This window comes from Sceloporus undulatus, chromosome 1, assembly GCF_019175285.1.
Source record: "Sceloporus undulatus isolate JIND9_A2432 ecotype Alabama chromosome 1, SceUnd_v1.1, whole genome shotgun sequence".
Classification (NCBI taxonomy): domain Eukaryota; kingdom Metazoa; phylum Chordata; class Lepidosauria; order Squamata; family Phrynosomatidae; genus Sceloporus; species Sceloporus undulatus.
Window position 1 is genome coordinate 352408840 of NC_056522.1, and position 19407 is coordinate 352428246.

General features: G+C 39.6%; 1 protein-coding gene across 4 annotated transcripts; it reads right to left on the minus strand.

Moving 5' to 3' along the window:
* Positions 1-733: 733 nt before the first annotated feature.
* ATXN3 (ataxin 3) lies at positions 734-19321 on the minus strand. 4 transcript variants are annotated; one of them, XM_042438789.1, is made up of 11 exons: positions 19245-19321; positions 15132-15296; positions 14326-14370; positions 12428-12513; positions 11882-11948; positions 9197-9284; positions 8864-8996; positions 7253-7428; positions 5401-5524; positions 4437-4522; positions 734-1384 (listed from the first exon to the last, which is right to left on the minus strand). In XM_042438789.1, exons 1-11 carry the CDS (start codon positions 19266-19268, stop codon positions 1290-1292), a joined length of 1089 nt encoding a protein of 362 aa, XP_042294723.1. In that variant the 5' UTR covers positions 19269-19321; the 3' UTR covers positions 734-1289. The 4 variants fall into 4 exon arrangements, with proteins under 4 accessions (XP_042294723.1, XP_042294731.1, XP_042294737.1 ...); XM_042438797.1 differs by lacking the exon at positions 19245-19321 and adding an exon at positions 13450-13549 and having other exon boundaries at positions 15132-15268; XM_042438803.1 differs by lacking the exons at positions 11882-11948; positions 12428-12513.
* Between the last annotated feature and the right edge of the window lie 86 nt (positions 19322-19407).

Consider the following 19407-nt stretch of genomic DNA (forward strand, 5'->3'; position numbering starts at 1 on the left):
TTTAGCATAAGAATATAAACAAAACTCTTTCCTCCCTTCTTAAAAGAAAGGAAGAAAGCTCTAGCATTATCTTAATAGTTCAATTTTAAGTGTGATCCATGATGGCTTGCAAGATTTAGAACTCAAAATGTGGCTTAATTGACTGAATTTCACAAGAGTTTTCGCTGTTTTTGCACATACTGATAAAAGAATTTTAAATCATCTCACCCATGAAATGCTTTCATATTGGAAAGAACAAAAAATGCTAGTCAATATTCTGTTTATTTACAGTGTAACTGAAATACCTTTCAGGAATGAATGGCAAATTTATTCAGTCTACGTTATTCAGAATACAGAAGAGGTTAGAATGCCAGTAAACATATATGCAAGTCTAAAAAGTTTCAGATGTCAAACCTTGGCTAATACAATCCTAACACATGAGCCTCATGATTATTTAGGAGTCAGAATGGTGTAGCGGTTTCAGCATTGGACAACTCTGGAGACCAGGGTTCAAATCCCCAGTCAGCCGTGGAAACCCGCTGGAGCTGCATCCACACTGTAGTAATAATCCAGTTTGACACCACTTTAACTGCCATGGCTTAATGTTATGGAATTATCAGAATTGTAGTTTGTTTTGCTCCGCTCTGTTGCCACAACAAACTACAATTTCCAGCATTCCATAACACTGAACCATGGCAGTTAAAGTTGTATCAAACCATATTATTGCTGCAATGTGGATGCAGCCTGGGTGACCCTGGGCAAGTCACTCTCTCAACCTCAGAGAAAGGTAACCCCCTTTGAACAAATCTTGCCAAGAAAACCCTGTGATGGGTTCACCTTAGGACTGTCATAAGTCAGAAATGACTTGACAGCACACAACTTCTGTAACTGTGCATAGATAATATTGCTCTGAGAAAAAGAAATTCATAAGAGCATAGCATCATAACTAAGTGAGGCTGTGGTACTTTGCAATTATTTGCCAATATTGTAAAGATATTGTGAATGTTTACAGGGTGGAAAAATACTGGATTAGATTTAAAGACACAGGGGTACCTCTTTACTGAGATGAGGAATCCCTACCAATTTTATTAGAACTAGTCATATGGTCAAAGCTAAAACCTTTAACTGGTAATATCTTATTTGTGTTACATGAAGGCTGTCTTTTATTTCTGATCATGAATCCCAAGGATTTCAGGACTGTATCCTGCTTTGGTACATCAGTGAAATGAACCCTACTTTCATACCACCTGCACTAGATTACTGGTAATACAGGATTTAGTGTTCAAGATAATAAAAATAGGCATTTTTTGTCATTTCTTTTCTTCAGCATTCATGCTATTTCTAACAGTTTCCAAGGACATATTCATGGCTGCTTGAAGCATATCATCTTCACTCATATCACCTCCTGGCAGGAAACAAGAAAAATGCATTAGATTTTAGAATATCGTAAGAAAACTGCTCAATTCAGACATTCAGTGAGTCATAAATAATGCCTTATGAAGAAAGAACACTGTGGTTAAGCTCTACTCCCCAGCCACTTCCCTTCCCTCTTCCTACTGTGATCATTTGGGCTTTGAAGGCCATAACTTCAATTCAGAAGAATATACAGTACAGTGGTACCCCGGGATACGAAAGCACCGCGTTACGAAATTTCCGGGATACGAAAAAATTCAATAGGAAAAAACTGTTCCAGGTTATGTTTTTTTTTTCCGGCTTACGAAAAAAAATTTTGGTGCTTTTCGGCGCTTTTTCGCACGAAATCGCGGCTTCCAGCGCTAGCGCCTATGGCTTTTTCGGGTTGCGAAAGATTTCGGGTTACGAAGGGCGCCGCGGAACGGATTATTTTCGTAACCCGGGGTACCACTGTACTAGGGAACTCAAGCTTAACCTGTCAGTCAAAAAAGTAAACTACAGTATATGGAAGCAAGAATAACTATTTTAACTAGCCAATGTTTGTGACATCTCTCTTTCTTGATATATTATTGAATGTATTATACCCCTGCCCAATAAAAGTAATTTTATTTTTCATCATGCAGATGATTACAGGGCTTGAACTATTGCTTCAGGTTAATTCGGAGAACAAAAAAAACTCAAAATCTTGAACTTTTTGCCACCAGTTGCCCACTTCTGCCTTCAAGGCGACTACTGCAGTACTCCTCCTCATTCATTCCCAGACTCTATGCAGACTCACATCTCATACATAATACAAGTAGCAAATGAACAAGGCATGAGGTTGGAAAGAAACGTAAGGATTTGTGAAAGGGTGGGAAGCGTGGATTCAGTCCAAGCACTATGCTTAGATTCCCACCATTTCAAAAATCCTCAGTCTCTCTCCAGCCATGTACTTCCAGTCTCATGTCTTTCATGAGGAGCCCTGGTGGCACAGTGGTTAAATGCCAGTATTGCTGGTACTGCAGCCACAATGTTGTGAGTTCGATCCCAGGTCTCCAAGGTTGACTCAGCCTTCCATCCCATTGTAAATCAGTAAAATGAGTACTCAGTTTGTTGGGGGCAATTAGATTACAGATTGCAAACTGCTTAGGGAGTGCTGGGTTCACCATTAAGTGGTTTAGAAATGTAAATGCTATTGCCCACGTCTCTCTCTAGCCTTACAAATGCAGTACACACTAGGCTACCTGTATTGTGTATTATGTATATACAAATATAAGTATGCCAAAATGATAATAAAAAAGAAATACGAAACAATTCTAGTTACTAGCATTTCAGGTAAGGGCTACTGAACATGTATTAGAAATAGTCTTTCTCAAACTGGTATTGGCTAGATGTGCCAGACAATGTTTATTATCTCTACCATCATGACCAATGGCAGAGCTTAAATGTGGCGTCCCTCAAGGCACCATTCTGTCCCAGATGCTATTTAATATATATATGAAGCCACTGGGAGAAATCATCCGTAGACATGGGGCGCAGTGTTATCAATACACCGATGACACCCAAATTTATTTCTCCATGTCCCGGTTAGCAGCTCAGGCGACAGATGGTATTTATCCTGTCAATCAGTGGCCCGTTACAGATGGGCACCCTAGGACGGACTCAGTCCGTGCTAGGGTTAGAAAGGGGCGTCTCTTCCAGACGCCCCTAACCCTAGCACGGACTGAGTCCGTATGAAATGGTAGTGGCCGTTCCACATGTAATTATCTTATGTGCTAATTAGCTCACTTGCTGTTCACCGCTATGATCTTTGGAATAGCGATATATAAATAAAAAAAAATCTTGAGGTAGTGGACGCTCTGCGTCCGTACATTGCGCCCTGGATATGACGCCGCGAGTGTGCGACAAGCGCCTCGCGGCGTCACATCCGGGGCCCAGGAAGGAGCGCGATTTTTGCGTTCCTTCTTTGCTGCTTCCGGGAACCGCGCCGTTTGGCTGCTGCGGTTCCCGGATGCAGCAACCAGCGGCGGCAGCAGACCGCCACTTTTTGGCGGTCTGTAACCCGCCAGTGTCTTGAAGTGGTAATGGACTGGACGAGGAAAAACAAACTCAAGTTGAATCCAGACCAAATGGAGGTACTTACAGTAGGGGCCACCAAACCTCAAGTCCTAGATGGGGTCACACTCTCCTCAAAGGACTGTGTTCACAGTCTGGGGGTGCTTCTAGATCCGTTGCTTCACATGACTAATCAGGTGAATGCGACGGTCAGGAGTGCCTGCTATCAGCTTCGGCTGATATGCCAGCTGTGCCCTTTCCTGGAAGTAAGGGACCTAGAAACTGTAGTACATGCGCTGGTAACTTCATGACTCGATTCCTGTAATGCATAGGGCTACCCTTGTACCTCGTCCGGAAACTTCAATTAGTAGAAAACATGGCAGCCAGGTTGGTCAATGGAAAGACAATGGGTGACCATATTACATCTATCTTGAAATCCCTCCACTGGCTGCCTATTAGTTTCCAGGCACAGTACAAGGTGTTGGGCACACTTTCCAAAATAGATTGGGGAGCAAGTGAGCCCCCATTGACTTTTACTGTCATAAACATCACTGCACTGGTGTGTGTGTGTGTGTGTGTGTGTGTGTGTGTGTGTGTGTGTGTGTATATATATGATGAGAAGCTGCTGATCAGAAAATAAGGTGGTATTCCTTTAGAAATCCCCAAACCCTGTCTCCTCTAGATGTTTGCAGGTATTGATTCTAGTGGTCAGTAACCACTGGCAATGGTGCGTGATGCTAAAAAGAAGTTGTAGAAACAAAGACCATTGTACATTTTCTTTTGAATTATATGAAGGTGAGAAACAATTCTATAAATGGGTACACTAAAGACCTCCATCACTTTTTAAAATTTTTTAATGCCACTGCAACTACCTACCTTGAAAAGTTCCGAGTTGAGTGTTTTATTATCAGAAGAAGAGAACAATTCTTTCAAAAACCATGAGTGGAAAAGCAGGCTATTTTAAGTATTGCAACATATTATGCAAGGGAATGCTAAGCACTGAATAGTACCTGGATCTGTAACTAGTGCATTTGGACTTGTAACTGGTGCGTCATGAAGTTCTGGATTCTGAACTTGCTGATGTAACTGTTGCTGTCTAAAAGAATCAATAATCGTTTTAGAAAAGGAATCAAAATAGATAGATTTAATTTTGATTATATAAAGAAAAGTCTACTGCTTCCATCACTTCTTATCATTCTTCTGGGTCTTATGTTTATTTCTTCCTGTTCAATTTTGTACCAAATGTTATTTAATAGGTAGTTATATCCTTTTTAAAATTAAGCCCTAAATCCAATTGGCAGTCTTAAGCATATTTAATTCGAGAACCTTATTTTATATTCTAGAAGAAATTACAATAGTATAACTATCCAGATGAGTGAAGAGACACCAGTATGCTTGTGCAGTAGAGGCTTCATGTGAGCAATAAATAGAATTATGTTAACAAGCATTTGGCATTCCCAAGTGAATATGAATTATGTTACAATTCACTTGAATAAAAGGGTATGACATTTGTCAGGAATGAACAGCAAACAAAAGTAGCTAAAGAGAAGACCTTTGATCCATTGTGTCTGAGCTTGTAATTTATGACTTTACACAAAAAAGCATATGTGATAAGAATCTACCATCTCTATATCCTTTTGCATTACAAAATAGATAACTGGAAAATGAGTTAAGTTATGTAGAATGCGATATGAGAAACTGTGGAAGTACTGCTGTCTATGGCCAATATGATGGCCTACTCATGAGCTACAACACAAAACCAAAAGAATCAAGATACCTACACAACTGAGGAGTCATCTGATGGAAAACCTCAAACACTGAACTGTGAAAATTAGTCTAGGATAATTGACTGATATTTATTCAAGGATTATAAGGCTAAAGTGCAGGAATTAAAGATGCAAGTTTCTGGTTTTAGTTAATAAAAGGCTTCTGGGAATATCAACCCACAAAATCCCACTTTAGAGTCTACATTACTTTTCAAAATAGGCCTGTCTTCTTTGTCTCAGTTCTTCTGATGTAAGAGATTCAGAAGGGTTTGTTCCAGAGGAGTGTGGAACGTTCTGTGTGCAAGACTCTGGAAAGTCAGTTCGAGGGCCTCCTGAAATTAACACACATGCACCATTATTGAGACAGAATAGTTTCAATGAGAGATGATATTTATTTACTATGTTTTTATTAAAATATCAATATTAGTTATGTTCCCTGTTTCTCATAAAATGTGAATAGCAAAACTGTTAAAGAGCTGCAAAAGCTATTAAAAAAAATCAGATAAAACATATTATTGAAGTAGCCCTGGAGAGAAAAAAAGGTCCAATGGATGACAGTACCTCTGCCTGGAGCTTACCAAATCAGAAGGATCATTTTCAAGAACTGTAGGTTTTTTGGGAGCATAATACATATTTAAATTAACCATCTGAAAAATTAATCAACTAAGAAGATCTGTGAATCTACACCAGAGGTAGGCAATGGGGTGGGAATGGGGGGCAATTCTGCAGCAATTCAGGCCCAGCCACAATGACAGGACTTAAGTGATAGCACTTTACTTCCAAGCATGGAAATGAAAGGGAGCTGGGGGAAACCTAAGCCCCTGCATTTGTGTGTAGTTTTGGGCAATTTTCAGGAGGAAAACTGTCACAAAAACATGCCAAAAATGGGGACCCAGCGGGCCACAAAAGTGGAATTTGGAAACTGATTGTGGACTGTGGACCCTGGTCTACATTGCACACAAATTACATATAAACATTTTAAAAATGTACCAACAGTTATCTATGAGCTGAAAGTAACTTCCAATTTGAAATACTGAAATGTGCAATATATGAGGGGACCACAATGACTCTGCAACTTCATATTAGTATAAAGTCATCTCAACTCTAATCCTTCTCATCTAATAAGAACTGTACTGCTTGCTATTTTGCTTTCATGTCCAACTCTAAGTGCTAGTATATAAAATAAAGGCGGGGATACTGCAGCCACTGTACTAAACATTTTAGTTTTATTTTTTTTTAAATGATTTTTTTTTAAATCGAGATATACTCTGTTAGCTGGGGTCTCAGGCACAATTTTGCAATGTTTTTGGCCTTCATAGACTGTGTTAGGGCCAGTTTCCCTCTCCCCAAAGTGGAAGTGATTCCCATCACTTCCTGTTTTGGAGGAACACCTCTTCCGGCCCTAGAACAGTCCAGGAGATAAAAATATAGAAAATTTCCCACAACTGCCTGCCTGTTATCTACTATCAAGGTTTTACTTCAAGTGTCTCTTGTTGTTGACAGTAGTGCAATATGTAATGAAAAAGGAGTTTTTCAGTGCTGGCACTCAAGCTTTGGTTAAATGCTCTGTAGTGTTATGTAATACATAGGGATGACATTTTTATTTTCCAAACCTGACTTCTATAGCTTTGAACTATCATTCTAAGGAGGTATAGCTGGTAACCATATTAGAAGCTTTTCAATTAGGTATGTGTATGTTCACATGTGCACCTGCAAGTTTCTTGTTGACTTATGGAGACCCCATGAATTTCATAGGGTTTCCTTGGGCAAGGAACACTCAGAGGTACTTTTGCCAATTCCTTCCTCTGAACTATAGCCTACAGCACCTGGTATTTGCTGGTGGTCTCCTATTAACCAGGGCTGACCCTGCTTTATTTCCAAAATCAGATGGGATCTGATGCCTTTAGGTTATTTGTTTATCCTGGAATGAGGAAAATCCATTATTCTGCTGCTGCCCTTTTTTATTCTATTATACTGTAAGTTTCGTATTTTGGACATTGTCCTGCAATCTTATTTGATAAAATATGAAAAGCATATTTTCAATTAAAGACCTTTTTTACCTTGCATACTAAGTTGAATGGCTCTACGGAGATCAGCTTCTTCATCCTCCATATCAATGTCATGCCTGCTGAGAGCAAGTGCTTTTTGCAAATTTTCTTCATCTTCATCTAACATGGGTGTACCATCAAAGGGTTGGTTAACATCTAGTGCTTGTTCTACGTCTGGTTTTTGTACCCTGGAAAAATTATAAAGGCAAAGATAAATATTTTGATTCTACTGTTAAGTATTTAAAACATTCTATAACATTATTTCCCCTTAGAGAAAACCTTTAAAGAGGCGCTTTACAGACTGCCCAAAAAGGGTGGTCTGCCGGCGCCGTCATTTGCTGCGCGGTGGAGCCCCAGCGGCCAAACCGTGCGACTCCTCCACACAACAAAAAAGAAGCTGCAAAATGCAGCTTCTTCTTGCAGTGCGGAAATGGCACTGCAAGTCGCCAATGGCACACTCGCGGCATCATTTCCACCACACGACATGCGGACGCCATGCGTCCGCGATGTCAAAATGGCAGCACCTGTGTAGAATGGGTGCTGCCATTTTGTACGCGCTCGGCGCGTACTAGGATTAGGGGCATCCGGAAAGGATGCCCCTTTCTAACCTTAGTACGTGCCGAGCACATGCTAGGGTGCCCATCTGTAACGGGCCAAAGTCTCTTTTAAAAATACTGTAATAATAATTTTAAAAAATTCAAATAAGATTATCAAAACCATCTTATAGGACAAATAAGAACACAATATAGTATGAGACAGCTAATAATGCCTCACAAAAGAAAATGCTAAGAATCATCAAAGTCAGTTCCTTTTCAATCTCTACCTAGACAAATGAAAGGATATCTTTTCATCTCAAGAATTATGAAAAAGTGAGAAGCTCTGTTCCCCAATTAAGACAATTCTGCCAATAACTACTAAACTGTTCTTCACTTTGATACACTGTGTTAGGAATCTTCCACCATATTTATTATCTTACAAATAACAACAGATGCAGTTTATAGTAATACAGTAACCAGCATGAGCAAAGCATCACTGCTGAACAGGTAGGTAGTAATCAAAATACCATGATGATATCATGCAAAAATTAGTTGGGATGACTGAAAAAAATGTAACAGGAAGAAAGCAGATGACCTTCAGAACAGTCAGTAGGGTTATGGGTGGGTTATGATGCTTCACTTCACTTGGAATCCTTGTTAGAACTTCATTCATGTGTATTACTATAAACTAGTAGGTAATGAAGATCACCTAATGAAGGTCATAAGAAAAAAAATCTTCCTTTTCTTCTCTTAAGACACTGAACAGACATATCTGAAAGCATATGATTTCAAATTTTGTTTAATTGTTATTATTCATATACAGTTATCATAAAGGCAAACATATTCTTGACTATTGCATAGAGTTGGATATAGGGAAGCTGAAGAGCACATCTCTATCCTACATAAAACAGATGTACAGACAAAACAAAAACAGATAAAAGTGCAGAGAGAGAAAGGTGACCTTCATTACCCTTTGCAAACTGCCGGTGTTATCTCCCAGATTACATCTATGCTTGCATTTAGGATTTGGAAGTACTCACAATCAAAACTCAGCACTTATTATAATGTTAGTTTTTATTTACCTTACCTCTGATCTTTTGATTGCAAAGTCTCTTCCCCAATCAGTTTTGGTCGCTGAATTTGCTGCACCCGAATCATCTGCAATAACTGATCAGCCTCACAATCTGGTAAGTCACCTTTTACAACAAATATTGAATAACCTAAAGAAAATAAAAGTGCATAGTCCAATATCAATAAATGTAACAAAGACACAAAAGCGCAATAACCTGCTGCCAGCACTGTACAATTCTGTCTTTCCTTCTTTATAATGGTAACATTTAATGATTTCACTGTTTTGTTCAAATATTAAGACAGACAAGAGTTATTGTAAAATAGTCTGGTATCTGAAAGTCAGAATTACCTTCTTGTTGTAACTGGGCCAGGAAAAGTGCAAGATAAGTATCAGATATTAGTTCTGGACCCGTCAAGAGAGAGTTCAAGTTGAACCACTGTAATTTTAAAAATAGATATCAAATAAAGGTGGTTAACATGTGATTTAATCAGTCTATTTTTGTCCATGGTAAAGATCTACAGTACTTGTTTTCTGATCAACTGATGACTATATTACTTTAAAGCACAAATGAATTGTTTCTTACTGTGTGGTACTTTATTAAAAATCTGAACAGAAGGGCTGCCACCTGTCCCAATAAGGAATCTGAATATTAACTACCTGAATATATCTTGATATTTTGCCTCCAAGTTGTTCCTCAGGTGGTCAGAGCTTCTAGTCTGCTGTTCAGCACATTATGCATAGTCCCTATTGCATTTAGAGTGTTGGTTTTCAAGCTGTGACCGCATTGAAGAGAAGGTTTGTGCTTTATAGTAAGATCCATCTGCTAAATTAGGTAGGCCTCAGGAAACTGGAACAATGATGGCGAGATCCTACTAAGAACCACTGCAGACATACTAGTTTTTAGTATTACCAACATTGCTTTCTGGTAATGTCAACCTGATCTCTGTTCCTTTACATTCTCTACATTTCCCTCCATTTTACTTTCAATGTACATATAATTTTTTGGCAAAATCAAATGTCAGGACCTGTATCTTATTATACTTGTGCTGACTTATCACCAGAACTGTATATGATTTCTGAGTGGTGTGAGTTGCTCTGGACACTTAGTTACTATGGAAAAGTTTTTTTTTTCTTAATCCAGATGAAGTTATGAATATATAAGCAGTTTGTTCAATATGTTCCAAATATCTTAACTTTCCAGTACAGAAATACTATACCCTATTACCTGAGCATGCAAGCTGCATTAATTTATACCTTGCAAAGTGCAAGAGGAAAAAAAACTATTATGATTGTAATTGCTTTGTGAAACAAAGTATCACAGGCATTTATCTACAGTGGTACCCCGGGATACGAATTGACCGCGTTACGAAATTTCCGGGTTACGAAAAAATTAGATTGGAAAAAACTGTTCCGGGTTACGATGTTTTTTTCGGGTTACGAATTTTTTTTCGGCGCGAAATTCAAACGCGCGGCTTTCCAGCGCTAACGGAAAGCCCTTTTCGGGTTGCGAAATTACTCGGGTTACGAACGGAGCGGCGGAACGAATTAAATTCGTAACCCGAGGGAGCACTGTATATAGTTTTGGATAGGAATGATGATTAGCAAAATTCATCCACCATGACATCTTTCTTAGTTTAATGTTTTCTTGTCTTCTAAAGTAGCAAAGAGACTCAATGGTATCCCAAGTCCAAGGGTGCAAAAATATTTAACATTTGCTTTTATTTCAGTATTATCTATAACTTCAGTTCTTTGTATGCCCTACAGTCCTTTAAAAAAAAACAACAACAGCAGGTATTTCTCTAGTCTTCCCATTATGTGTGGGCTGGACATTACATCACCATATTGTAGAAAAAAAAATTGGGACTTTGGTGCAAAGGCTAAAATTCTATTGGAATATCCATTCATGGTTGCCACACTAAGCCCATGAGTACATGCTTCTCACTACTCAGCATCTTCCATAGAATCATACAGTTGGAAGGACTGCAAGGGCCATCTAGTTCAATCCCCTTCCATGCACAAATACACAACTAAAGCATGAAAGATGACCATTCAACTTCTGTTTAAAGACCTCCAAATGAAGGAGAATCCATCACATTCTGAGATAGTCCATTCCGCTGTTGAACAGTTTGTCCCTGTCCGGAAATTCTTCTTAATGTTTAAGAAGTTCCAAAAAATTGAACACTATGAATCTAATATGATGGTCAGGCCCCACCTGGAATATTGTGTCCAGTTCTGGGCACCACAATTTAAAAAGGATATTGAGAAACTGGAGTGTGTCCAAAGGAGGGCGACTAAAATGGTGAAGGGTCTGGAAACCATGCCCTATGAGGAATGACTTAGGGAGCTGGGGATGTTAAGCCTGGAGAAGAGAAGGTTAAGAGGTGATATGATAGCCCTGTTTAAATATTTGAAAGGATGTCACATTGAGGAGGGAACTAGCTTGTTTTCTGCTGCTCCAGAGACTAAGACCCGGAACAATGGATGCAAGCGGCAGAAAAAGCACCTCAACATTAGGAGGAACTTCCTGACAATAAGGGCTGTTCGACAGAGTAGTGGAGTCTCCTTCCTTAGAGGTCTTTAAACAGAGGTTGGATAGCCATCTGTCAGGGGTGCTTTGATTGAGATTTCCTGCATGGCAGGGAGTTGGACTGGATGGTCCTTGCGATCTCTTCCAACTCTGTGATTCTATGTGCTTTGTCATAAAATCATAACTTCATAGAGGTGAAATGTTAAGTGCCATAAATTTCAGTCCCCTGCTATACAGAAATGACCAACTAAATGATTTTAGTTTTTTTAAATCTCTGTTTAAAGACCACCAAAGAAGTTGAGTCCACCACCTTCTGAGGCAATCATTCCATTGTCAAATTGCTCTTAATTTATACCAAACCACATGGCTGTTTCATAATATTATACACTATGAAGCATGTTTAGCTACAATCCTAATTATTCAAACTAGCATCAGTTCCCAAAAGGAATATTTTTACATACATGTTTGAATCAATTTTTAAACAAGTAAAAAAGAGAGAACATCACCTGTTTTCCTAATTTTCGAACTGTAAACCAGTGTTCTTTATAGTTACAAATAAAAGATCTTTCATTTCTGAAAGAAGAAAAATACAATTAAATATTAGAGCTTATATTTGAGGGTTTTTGCTCTCATTAGTGGTACAATTTTGTATTTTAAAAACATTTTAGGAAATAGAACTGAAATTTTGATTATCTGATCATCTGATCTGCTTTGGTGGTTCAAAGTAGTCTAACAATATTATTTTGGAAATATATTTAATGTGTAATATATTTTATAAATAGAGACAAACACAGTGATGTCATAAAGCAGATATGATGCCACATACCATTCAAAGTCAGCATTCTGTGATGCCACAGATACTGAGATGTCATGAAGGCTCAGAGGACAAATGGACATGTAACACCTCAAAAATATGAAAAAGAGTAAGCTGGGGGGATAAAGCCAAAACTGCAGATAGTAATTCTCAAAAGGAACTCTCTGAGGGTTTCTTTTTCTGGCATTATTTGAACTTTCTGTATAATGGAAAAAGGGAGCTAAATAGAAAGTCTTACATAGGGTCGATTCCGAGCCTCTGATACTCTGGGCTGTTGAAGAGGATTAGTTCTAAACCCCAAACTTTCAAGGCATTGCTTATAACCTGTCAAAAAACAGCACTTTTCATGAAACAAACCAGTTAGTTATAAATTTAAAGCAATGCAACCATTTTAGCCACTATTAAAACAAATATATTGTTTTCACAAAGCTGGGACGGGAAAAATTTCTAAGTTTCATTTAAAGGAAACCACTGGGGTGAGAAAATTCAAAATCAACCTTCATGAATCTACATTCAGCAGACCACATATAAAACACGAGTACACAATTTAACCAAGAGAGTCTCAGAAAGCACACAACTCCAGAACTGGTATTATAAGTGGCTGTATAGCTATCACTTTATTCTCCATTTAAAGCATCAAATTATGCTACATGCCTGAATTATATATTGGGAAGCTCTTTAGAGGTTCAAAACACATAGCAGAAATAATCCAGTTTGAAACTGTTTTATTTGCCCTGGCAAAATCCTAAATGTATACACATTCTTTGTACATTTTTGGAAAATGTTACATATGTTTAATCTTAAATTTTTAGTTTGGCATACATGGTTACTATCAAATTTCTTCACACATCTGGGAAATTAAAAAGAAAATTCTCCTTAACCTTAGACACACTGCAGAGAAGAGTGATGTAGTAATTCATAACAAAATAGAACCACAAGAGAAAGTCTTCTTGTTTCAGTAATTTCTATCTGTTTTAGAAATACAGGGTAACTCTACACTATACCACAAATTTGTTTTGCTATTTGCACACTAGTGTTTCTTGCAGCAAAACTATACAGAATAGGAGTGTGGGGAACACACACACACACACACACAAACACACACACACACTGGGGTTTTGAATCCTGATGATTTACTAAAAGCATAGCCCACCTTTCACTCTGACATTCCTACAAAAGAGCTATAAGGACAAGATAAATAAAATGCTTTCTTCATTTCTATAAATGGTTATAATCCCATAGGGTGGTTTTGCTGCTGACCTGCAATATCCTCTCACTTCTGCAGCCCCCTGTCCACTGTAAAACCTGCTCTGGAAGGATAGGAAACCCTCTGTGGGTGGCTTTCTTGTGGTGCAGAGGGCTGGAGGGAGGGAAAGAATATTTCGTTGAACTAGAAGACATCTGCTAGCACAACACTAGGTCAAAACTTATGTCAACCACATTTTACACACTTGATTCAAGAACACTACATAAATAGCAACACTTTACATGCATGCTCTATAAAGTGAGCTTTTCCATTTTTTTTAGCAACTTTCATTAAACAAAAGGCTTTACCCCATGGGCTGGTCTACATACCAGGGACTCAACTGAATGGAATTCTTTTACATGCCTCCCTTCAATAAAACCTAGAGTTGTACAGCTCCATATTTTGAGCATTTAAAGGACTGTTCACTGTATTAATGGTTTTAACACTTTCAAAGTCCTCCCTAAGTATGTAGAAGAACCTGATTTCAAACAATCCTCTATGCTGGTATGGGAATCCTGCAGCCTTCCAGATGTTACTGGACTACAGCTCCCAACATGCCTCACCATTGCCTATACTGATTAAGGCTCCTAGGACCTGCAGTCCAGCAATATATAGATTCCCATCTCAGCCATTACACACTATCAGGCTGCCTTAATGCCGTTGAAAATCTTTGGAATATAGCTTCAAGACTGCAACCACTAGGATCCAATACAGTGATATATATATATAGAGAGAGCATTAATTTCTGAACTATACATTTGTAATGCAAACACATTTTGAAATATCCAAATGTCCAAATATTTCCTAAACTGCTCTAAAATGTGGACAATGCTTTTACTGAAATCTTAATGAATCTTTTCAAAAGAATGAGACCACAGAAGAATGCTTACTTGAATCGAGAAGAAGCCACTGTCATCCATATTTCCAGAAGGCTGCTATTGAACGAAGAAGGGAAAAGAAATGTAATTAATCCATATTGCTCATACAGCTTGAGAAATAAAAAAACAGTGTAAGATTAATGCCCTTAACACTTTCGCACTCCAGAACACACACTCTATTACAAACCATTCTAGGACTGTACGTACATAAAACAGGTGACCATGGATTAATCTTAGCTCTTTTTTTCTTAAAATTGTACTCATTTTCACATATGTTTCTCAAAGTCTGTAGAGCCTAACTTCAGGCAACGTAAAGGCAGACTGGAGAGGGAGGGGAAAGTATTTTTGTGGATTCATAGGGAAAGATAGGGGATGGACATCCATTTGTCCTGGATCTTTTGATGGAGCATCTTCCACTAAAGGATGTATCCAGGCTTGACATTTACAGAAAGCGTATTGGTGGTGGTGTGTGTGCGCGTGTGTGTGTGCGCGTGCACATAAATAATTGGTCTAAGGCAAATCTGAGAGCACAACTGAAGCTACCATGCCCAATAATTATCAGCTTGAATCTACAGCTCCCGACTCCCCAGTATCACCTTATCTGTGGGCACCGACTCAAAAGCAGGAAAAAGAAACCCTTTTTATTCCAGTTTCTCTGGAACAGTACTTTGTGTTAAAAATGTTAAACAGAATCCATTATCACAGATAAGTATACAATTCCAATTCTGCAATGAATTTATCCTAACCAGAGCATACTTGTAGTAAATTTGCATAACACAAGATTGCAGGATAAGCCAGGCTGTCTAAAGAATGTGTACCTGTAAAAATGTCCTATATTCTTCACTAGAAAGTCCTCCTTCTGCCATCCTTATTCTCTCTTCTTCATCCAGCTGTTGTGCAATAGAGGACAGTTCTACAGGACTGAAATACTCTCCTTGCAGCAAATTATTCAAACAGTGCTGGGCACACAGGGACCCTTCTTGCTATTAAATGTAAATAAATAACAAAACACAAAGACAAAGACAAAACATTACTGTAAGCAATATGACGTCTTGTCATGACTCTTTGCGCAAATGAGATGTCTTTAAAATAGAAATGCAATTCTACTTTTTCAGGTATACTACTGCTACTGTGTTTTCCCAGAGCCTGAGAAATGAATAAAAAAGGCACGCTTACATACTTCACAAGAGCCTTCCTTAATTAATTCAGCACTTTTATATCTCTGATTTTATTAATTTATAAAAAAATAGGCCACCCAGAATGATGCTGAAGTTGGCTAATGATTTCAGTCATCTATTGCAGATACAATTAAAATATAAAAGAGATTGAAAGCACATACAAAACCACTCATCAATAAAAGGAAAAGGAGAATCCACCCAGTTAAGAGCCCTTTCCTCAGCAACTCATCTTAATCGTGTAACACCTGCCTCATTAAGAATGTCTGTGTGAAAGACAGTTTAATTCATAAAATTAATTTTGTTGCATTAATTTATAATACAAGTCATTACACTTTAAATTCTGAAACTAAAAGTCATTTAAAGTTATTAAAAATATTCACAAGGGCTAAGCCTAACCAAGTTAATAAAAAGTAAGAGAATCTATTAAAATAACGTGAAACACCAATTGCTACAGGTAACAGTAATGAAATTAGCATTTAACAATTTAAATAATTTTAAATCGAAAAGTTGAAAATGAAATGAATTAATGATAAATTAATTTTTAACAAACAACTATCATTCATCATTAGGGCTGGTGTCACTCAGTGTGGCTCATGGTGTCATTACCATGGCCGCACCCCTTGCCAGCTTGAAAGTGGGATTGAGGAGCCCACAGGCACAACACCACGAACACTCCCTACCACCAATGCTCATGCACCAGGCACCTTGGATAAGCCCCCCCCCCCCCCCAAAACATCCTCTCCCCTGACATTCTTGGCTTGCCAGGGCCACTGCTCACCAGGTACCACCTCAGGGGTTGGCCTGGCTAGATTGAACAGTGATGGAATGGTGGATCCTCCTTCTCCCAAGTAAGAACAGCTGGTAGGACAAAGACAATAGAGGTCAGCATACAGGCACCTGAACACTTGCTGCTTGCCTCACCGTCACCCAGAATATCGAAGTCTCCTTGGAAATCCAGGTGAGACCATCCCCATGGTGTCACCCAGTGCGCTCCGTATCCTTTGCACCATGTTGATGACACCACTGTAGCAGGCTTAGGAAAGCACTCTTACATCTCCACTAAGTACCACATGGCTCTTGAGGGAGATGGGACTGGAAAAGAATTTCTCTCAAATAATCCAGAACCCAGGCAGTCATATAGGATAAGGATCTTGAAATGACCTGCCATATTTTGCTATTATGTAATAACCAGCCCCAGCCCTGGTCAATAGCCTGGTCTTAGCATTTTAGACCAGCTGATATCTCAAATCACTTACTGGATTCATATAATGTGCCAAGCCAAGTCTCTGCATGCAGCAGAGGCAACAAAACAAGCCAAGTAGCTCTAGTTTCTGATTAATTTACTACAGTTGGCCCTCTGTAGCCATGGATTTTTTATTCACAGATTCAAGCATCCACAGTTTGAAAATATTCAAAAAAATATAAAGAAACCTTGATTTTGCCATTTTATATAAGGAATACTATTTTACTATCCACTGTATTTAATGGGACTTGAACATCCACTGATTTTGGTATCTACGAGGGGTTCTGGAACCAAATCCCAGCAGACATCAAGGGCATCATCTGGCAGCTTCCATTTTCTCCCAACAAACTGGAGAAAGAATTCTTGGCTTCTTTCGGCCCTATACAGACAGACCAAAATAAAGTTGCTTCAGGTCACTTTGGAGGTATGGTGTTTCAATGATGCATGCGTCCTAAGAATCTGAAAGCTGCACTCCAGTCCTTAGGACTGTATCATGGCTTTGGTGCGGCTTCTGGACTCTTAGGACGCATGTATCATTTAAACAGCATACTTGCAAAGTGACTTGAAGCAGCTTTATTTTAGCCTGTCTGTATCAGGCCTTTCATTACTTGGCAGAAAACAAACCACAGAAGAGAAACTGCCTGCTGTTGGCTCAATGATTTTGTTAAGTGACTTCCACTGGTCCACACTGCTCTTTATGAGAGAGCTGCAGATGTCTTCCTTATTGTGTCATATTGCAAACCTAAGATGGTGGATCATACTAAACAAGTCTCAAGTGTTGTTGTTATTAATTGGTTGGTTTTGAGTTATGGTGACTCTATGAGGCCTGCTCAGGTCTTGCAGATTCAGGGTCATGGCTTACTTGCTGAAGTCACCTGTAATGCAGTATATTACTTTCCATTTTACTGAGCAATATAATATTTTCTAATGAGTCATGTCATCTTATCATAAGCCCAAAAGTATGATAGCCTGCCTCTGGTCATTTTGGCTTCTAGTGAGAGTCCATGCTTTGTGATGCGCCAGAGACTAGGACACAGAGCACTGGATTCAAGCTACAGGAAAAGATATTCCACCTAAACATCAGGAGGAACTTCCTGACAGTAAGAGATGTTCGACACCCTCAGAGGGTGATGGAGTCTCCTTCTTTGAAGGTTGTTAAACAGAGGCTGGATGGCCATTTGTTGGGAATGCTTTGATTGTGAGTTCTTGCATGGCAGAGGAGTTGGACTGGATGGCCTTTGGGGGACTCTTCCAACTCTGTGATTCTATGACACATCTATGGGAGAAAAATGATATATCAAAGAACTCAGAGTCAGAGTCACACAAGAGCAGAAGGTCCTTTTACACAACAGAGTTATAGTTCTATGATTCCACTTTATCATGGCTGCATCTTACAAAATCCTGGGATTTGTAGTTTGGGAAATTGGGTGCTAGAACAGATCAAACCAGAAATCGCTGCAAGCCGAGATGGCTAGACTAGACTCCAAAGATATAGCCATGTTAGTTTGCAGAATCAGTACGTAGCATCTTTGAGACTCAAAGGTGCTACAAGTCTATAGACCAAGACTGTTGTACTTTGGCCACACTGTGAGAAGGCAGACTCACTGGAGAAAACTATAATGCTAGGAAAAGTGGAAGGAAGCAGAAAGAGAGCAAAATGTCAAAATGTCCCTTCCTAAAGGGCTGTGAGGAAATGTCTGACAGAACAAGGCTGCCACCAGCTGCCCTTACACACCTCCTGATTTGGAACTCAACACAACACAACTAACCCACAACCAAAACCAACCAGAGATCAGCCAGAGGAGGAAACACTCACTTAGGCTGCATCCTCACTGCGCTTCAAGTGCCAGGGTTCCAGGGTACAGCCTTCTGGGAATGGTAGTTTGTTGGGGCGCTGGGGGGTGCCCCCAAAACCTACTATTCCCAGGACGCTGGAGCCTGGAGCCCTGGCACTTGAAGCGCTGTCAAAAGGGGTTATTTCCGCAGTGACAATGCAGCTCTAAGAGTCTGAAAAGGTGGAGGCCCACAAGGAGCGCCCTTCTCCTCCTGTTCTGTATTATTCTGCGTTGTGTGTGTTTTGATTGTATTTTACTATTCTGTGTGATTGGAAGAGTGATCTCTGTCTCGTTCTGTAACTCTCTCTCTGTAAAGCGCCCTGTGCCTTGATTGCGTTCTATTAGTGAATGTTGTCCTTTCCCAACAAACCTTGGGGCAAACCTGATCATGCAGCTTTTCTTTGCAAGATTGGCTCAGAGGGGGCTGTCCTCTGAGGCTGAGAGAGTGTGGCGGAAGAGTGTCAGGATCCGAACCCAGGTCCCCAGAGTCACAGCCGAACCAATAATAATAAAGGATAGCATTACTAGGGAAGGGTTCTTTTATGGCCAAGCCCGCTCCCAGTCGCCTCAGAGCAAGAGCTGCCACCGTTTCCTCGCAAACGTAACGTGGGAACCCGGTTCCCGTGTCGGGGGCCTCCTAAAGGCTTCTTTCCCCCCTCGCAGGCGCTCGCTTACCCTCTCATGGAAGATGGCCTCCATGTTTGTTTGCCTGGGAGCCGCAGCACTAAATGACGGAGGCTCCAGCCAATCAAAGGCCGAGGCCCCGCCCCTTTCGTCAGCTACAGCCAATCCCCAGGCGCGCTTTCCTTCTTAGGGGCGGGGGTTCAAGCCATCTATG

What these genes read in the sequence shown, in the direction of transcription:
- ATXN3 (XM_042438789.1), bottom strand. Translation starts at nt 19,268, where the DNA reads ATGGAGGCCATCTTCCATGAGAGG. An exon ending in AATATAGGACATTTTTACAG is followed by an intron (nt 14,371 to 15,131) that starts GTACACATTCTT and finishes TTCGTTCAATAG; the next exon opens with CAGCCTTCTGGAAATATGGA. An exon ending in TGCACTAGTTACAGATCCAG is followed by an intron (nt 1,385 to 4,436) that starts GTACTATTCAGT and finishes GTTTCCTGCCAG; the next exon opens with GAGGTGATATGAGTGAAGAT.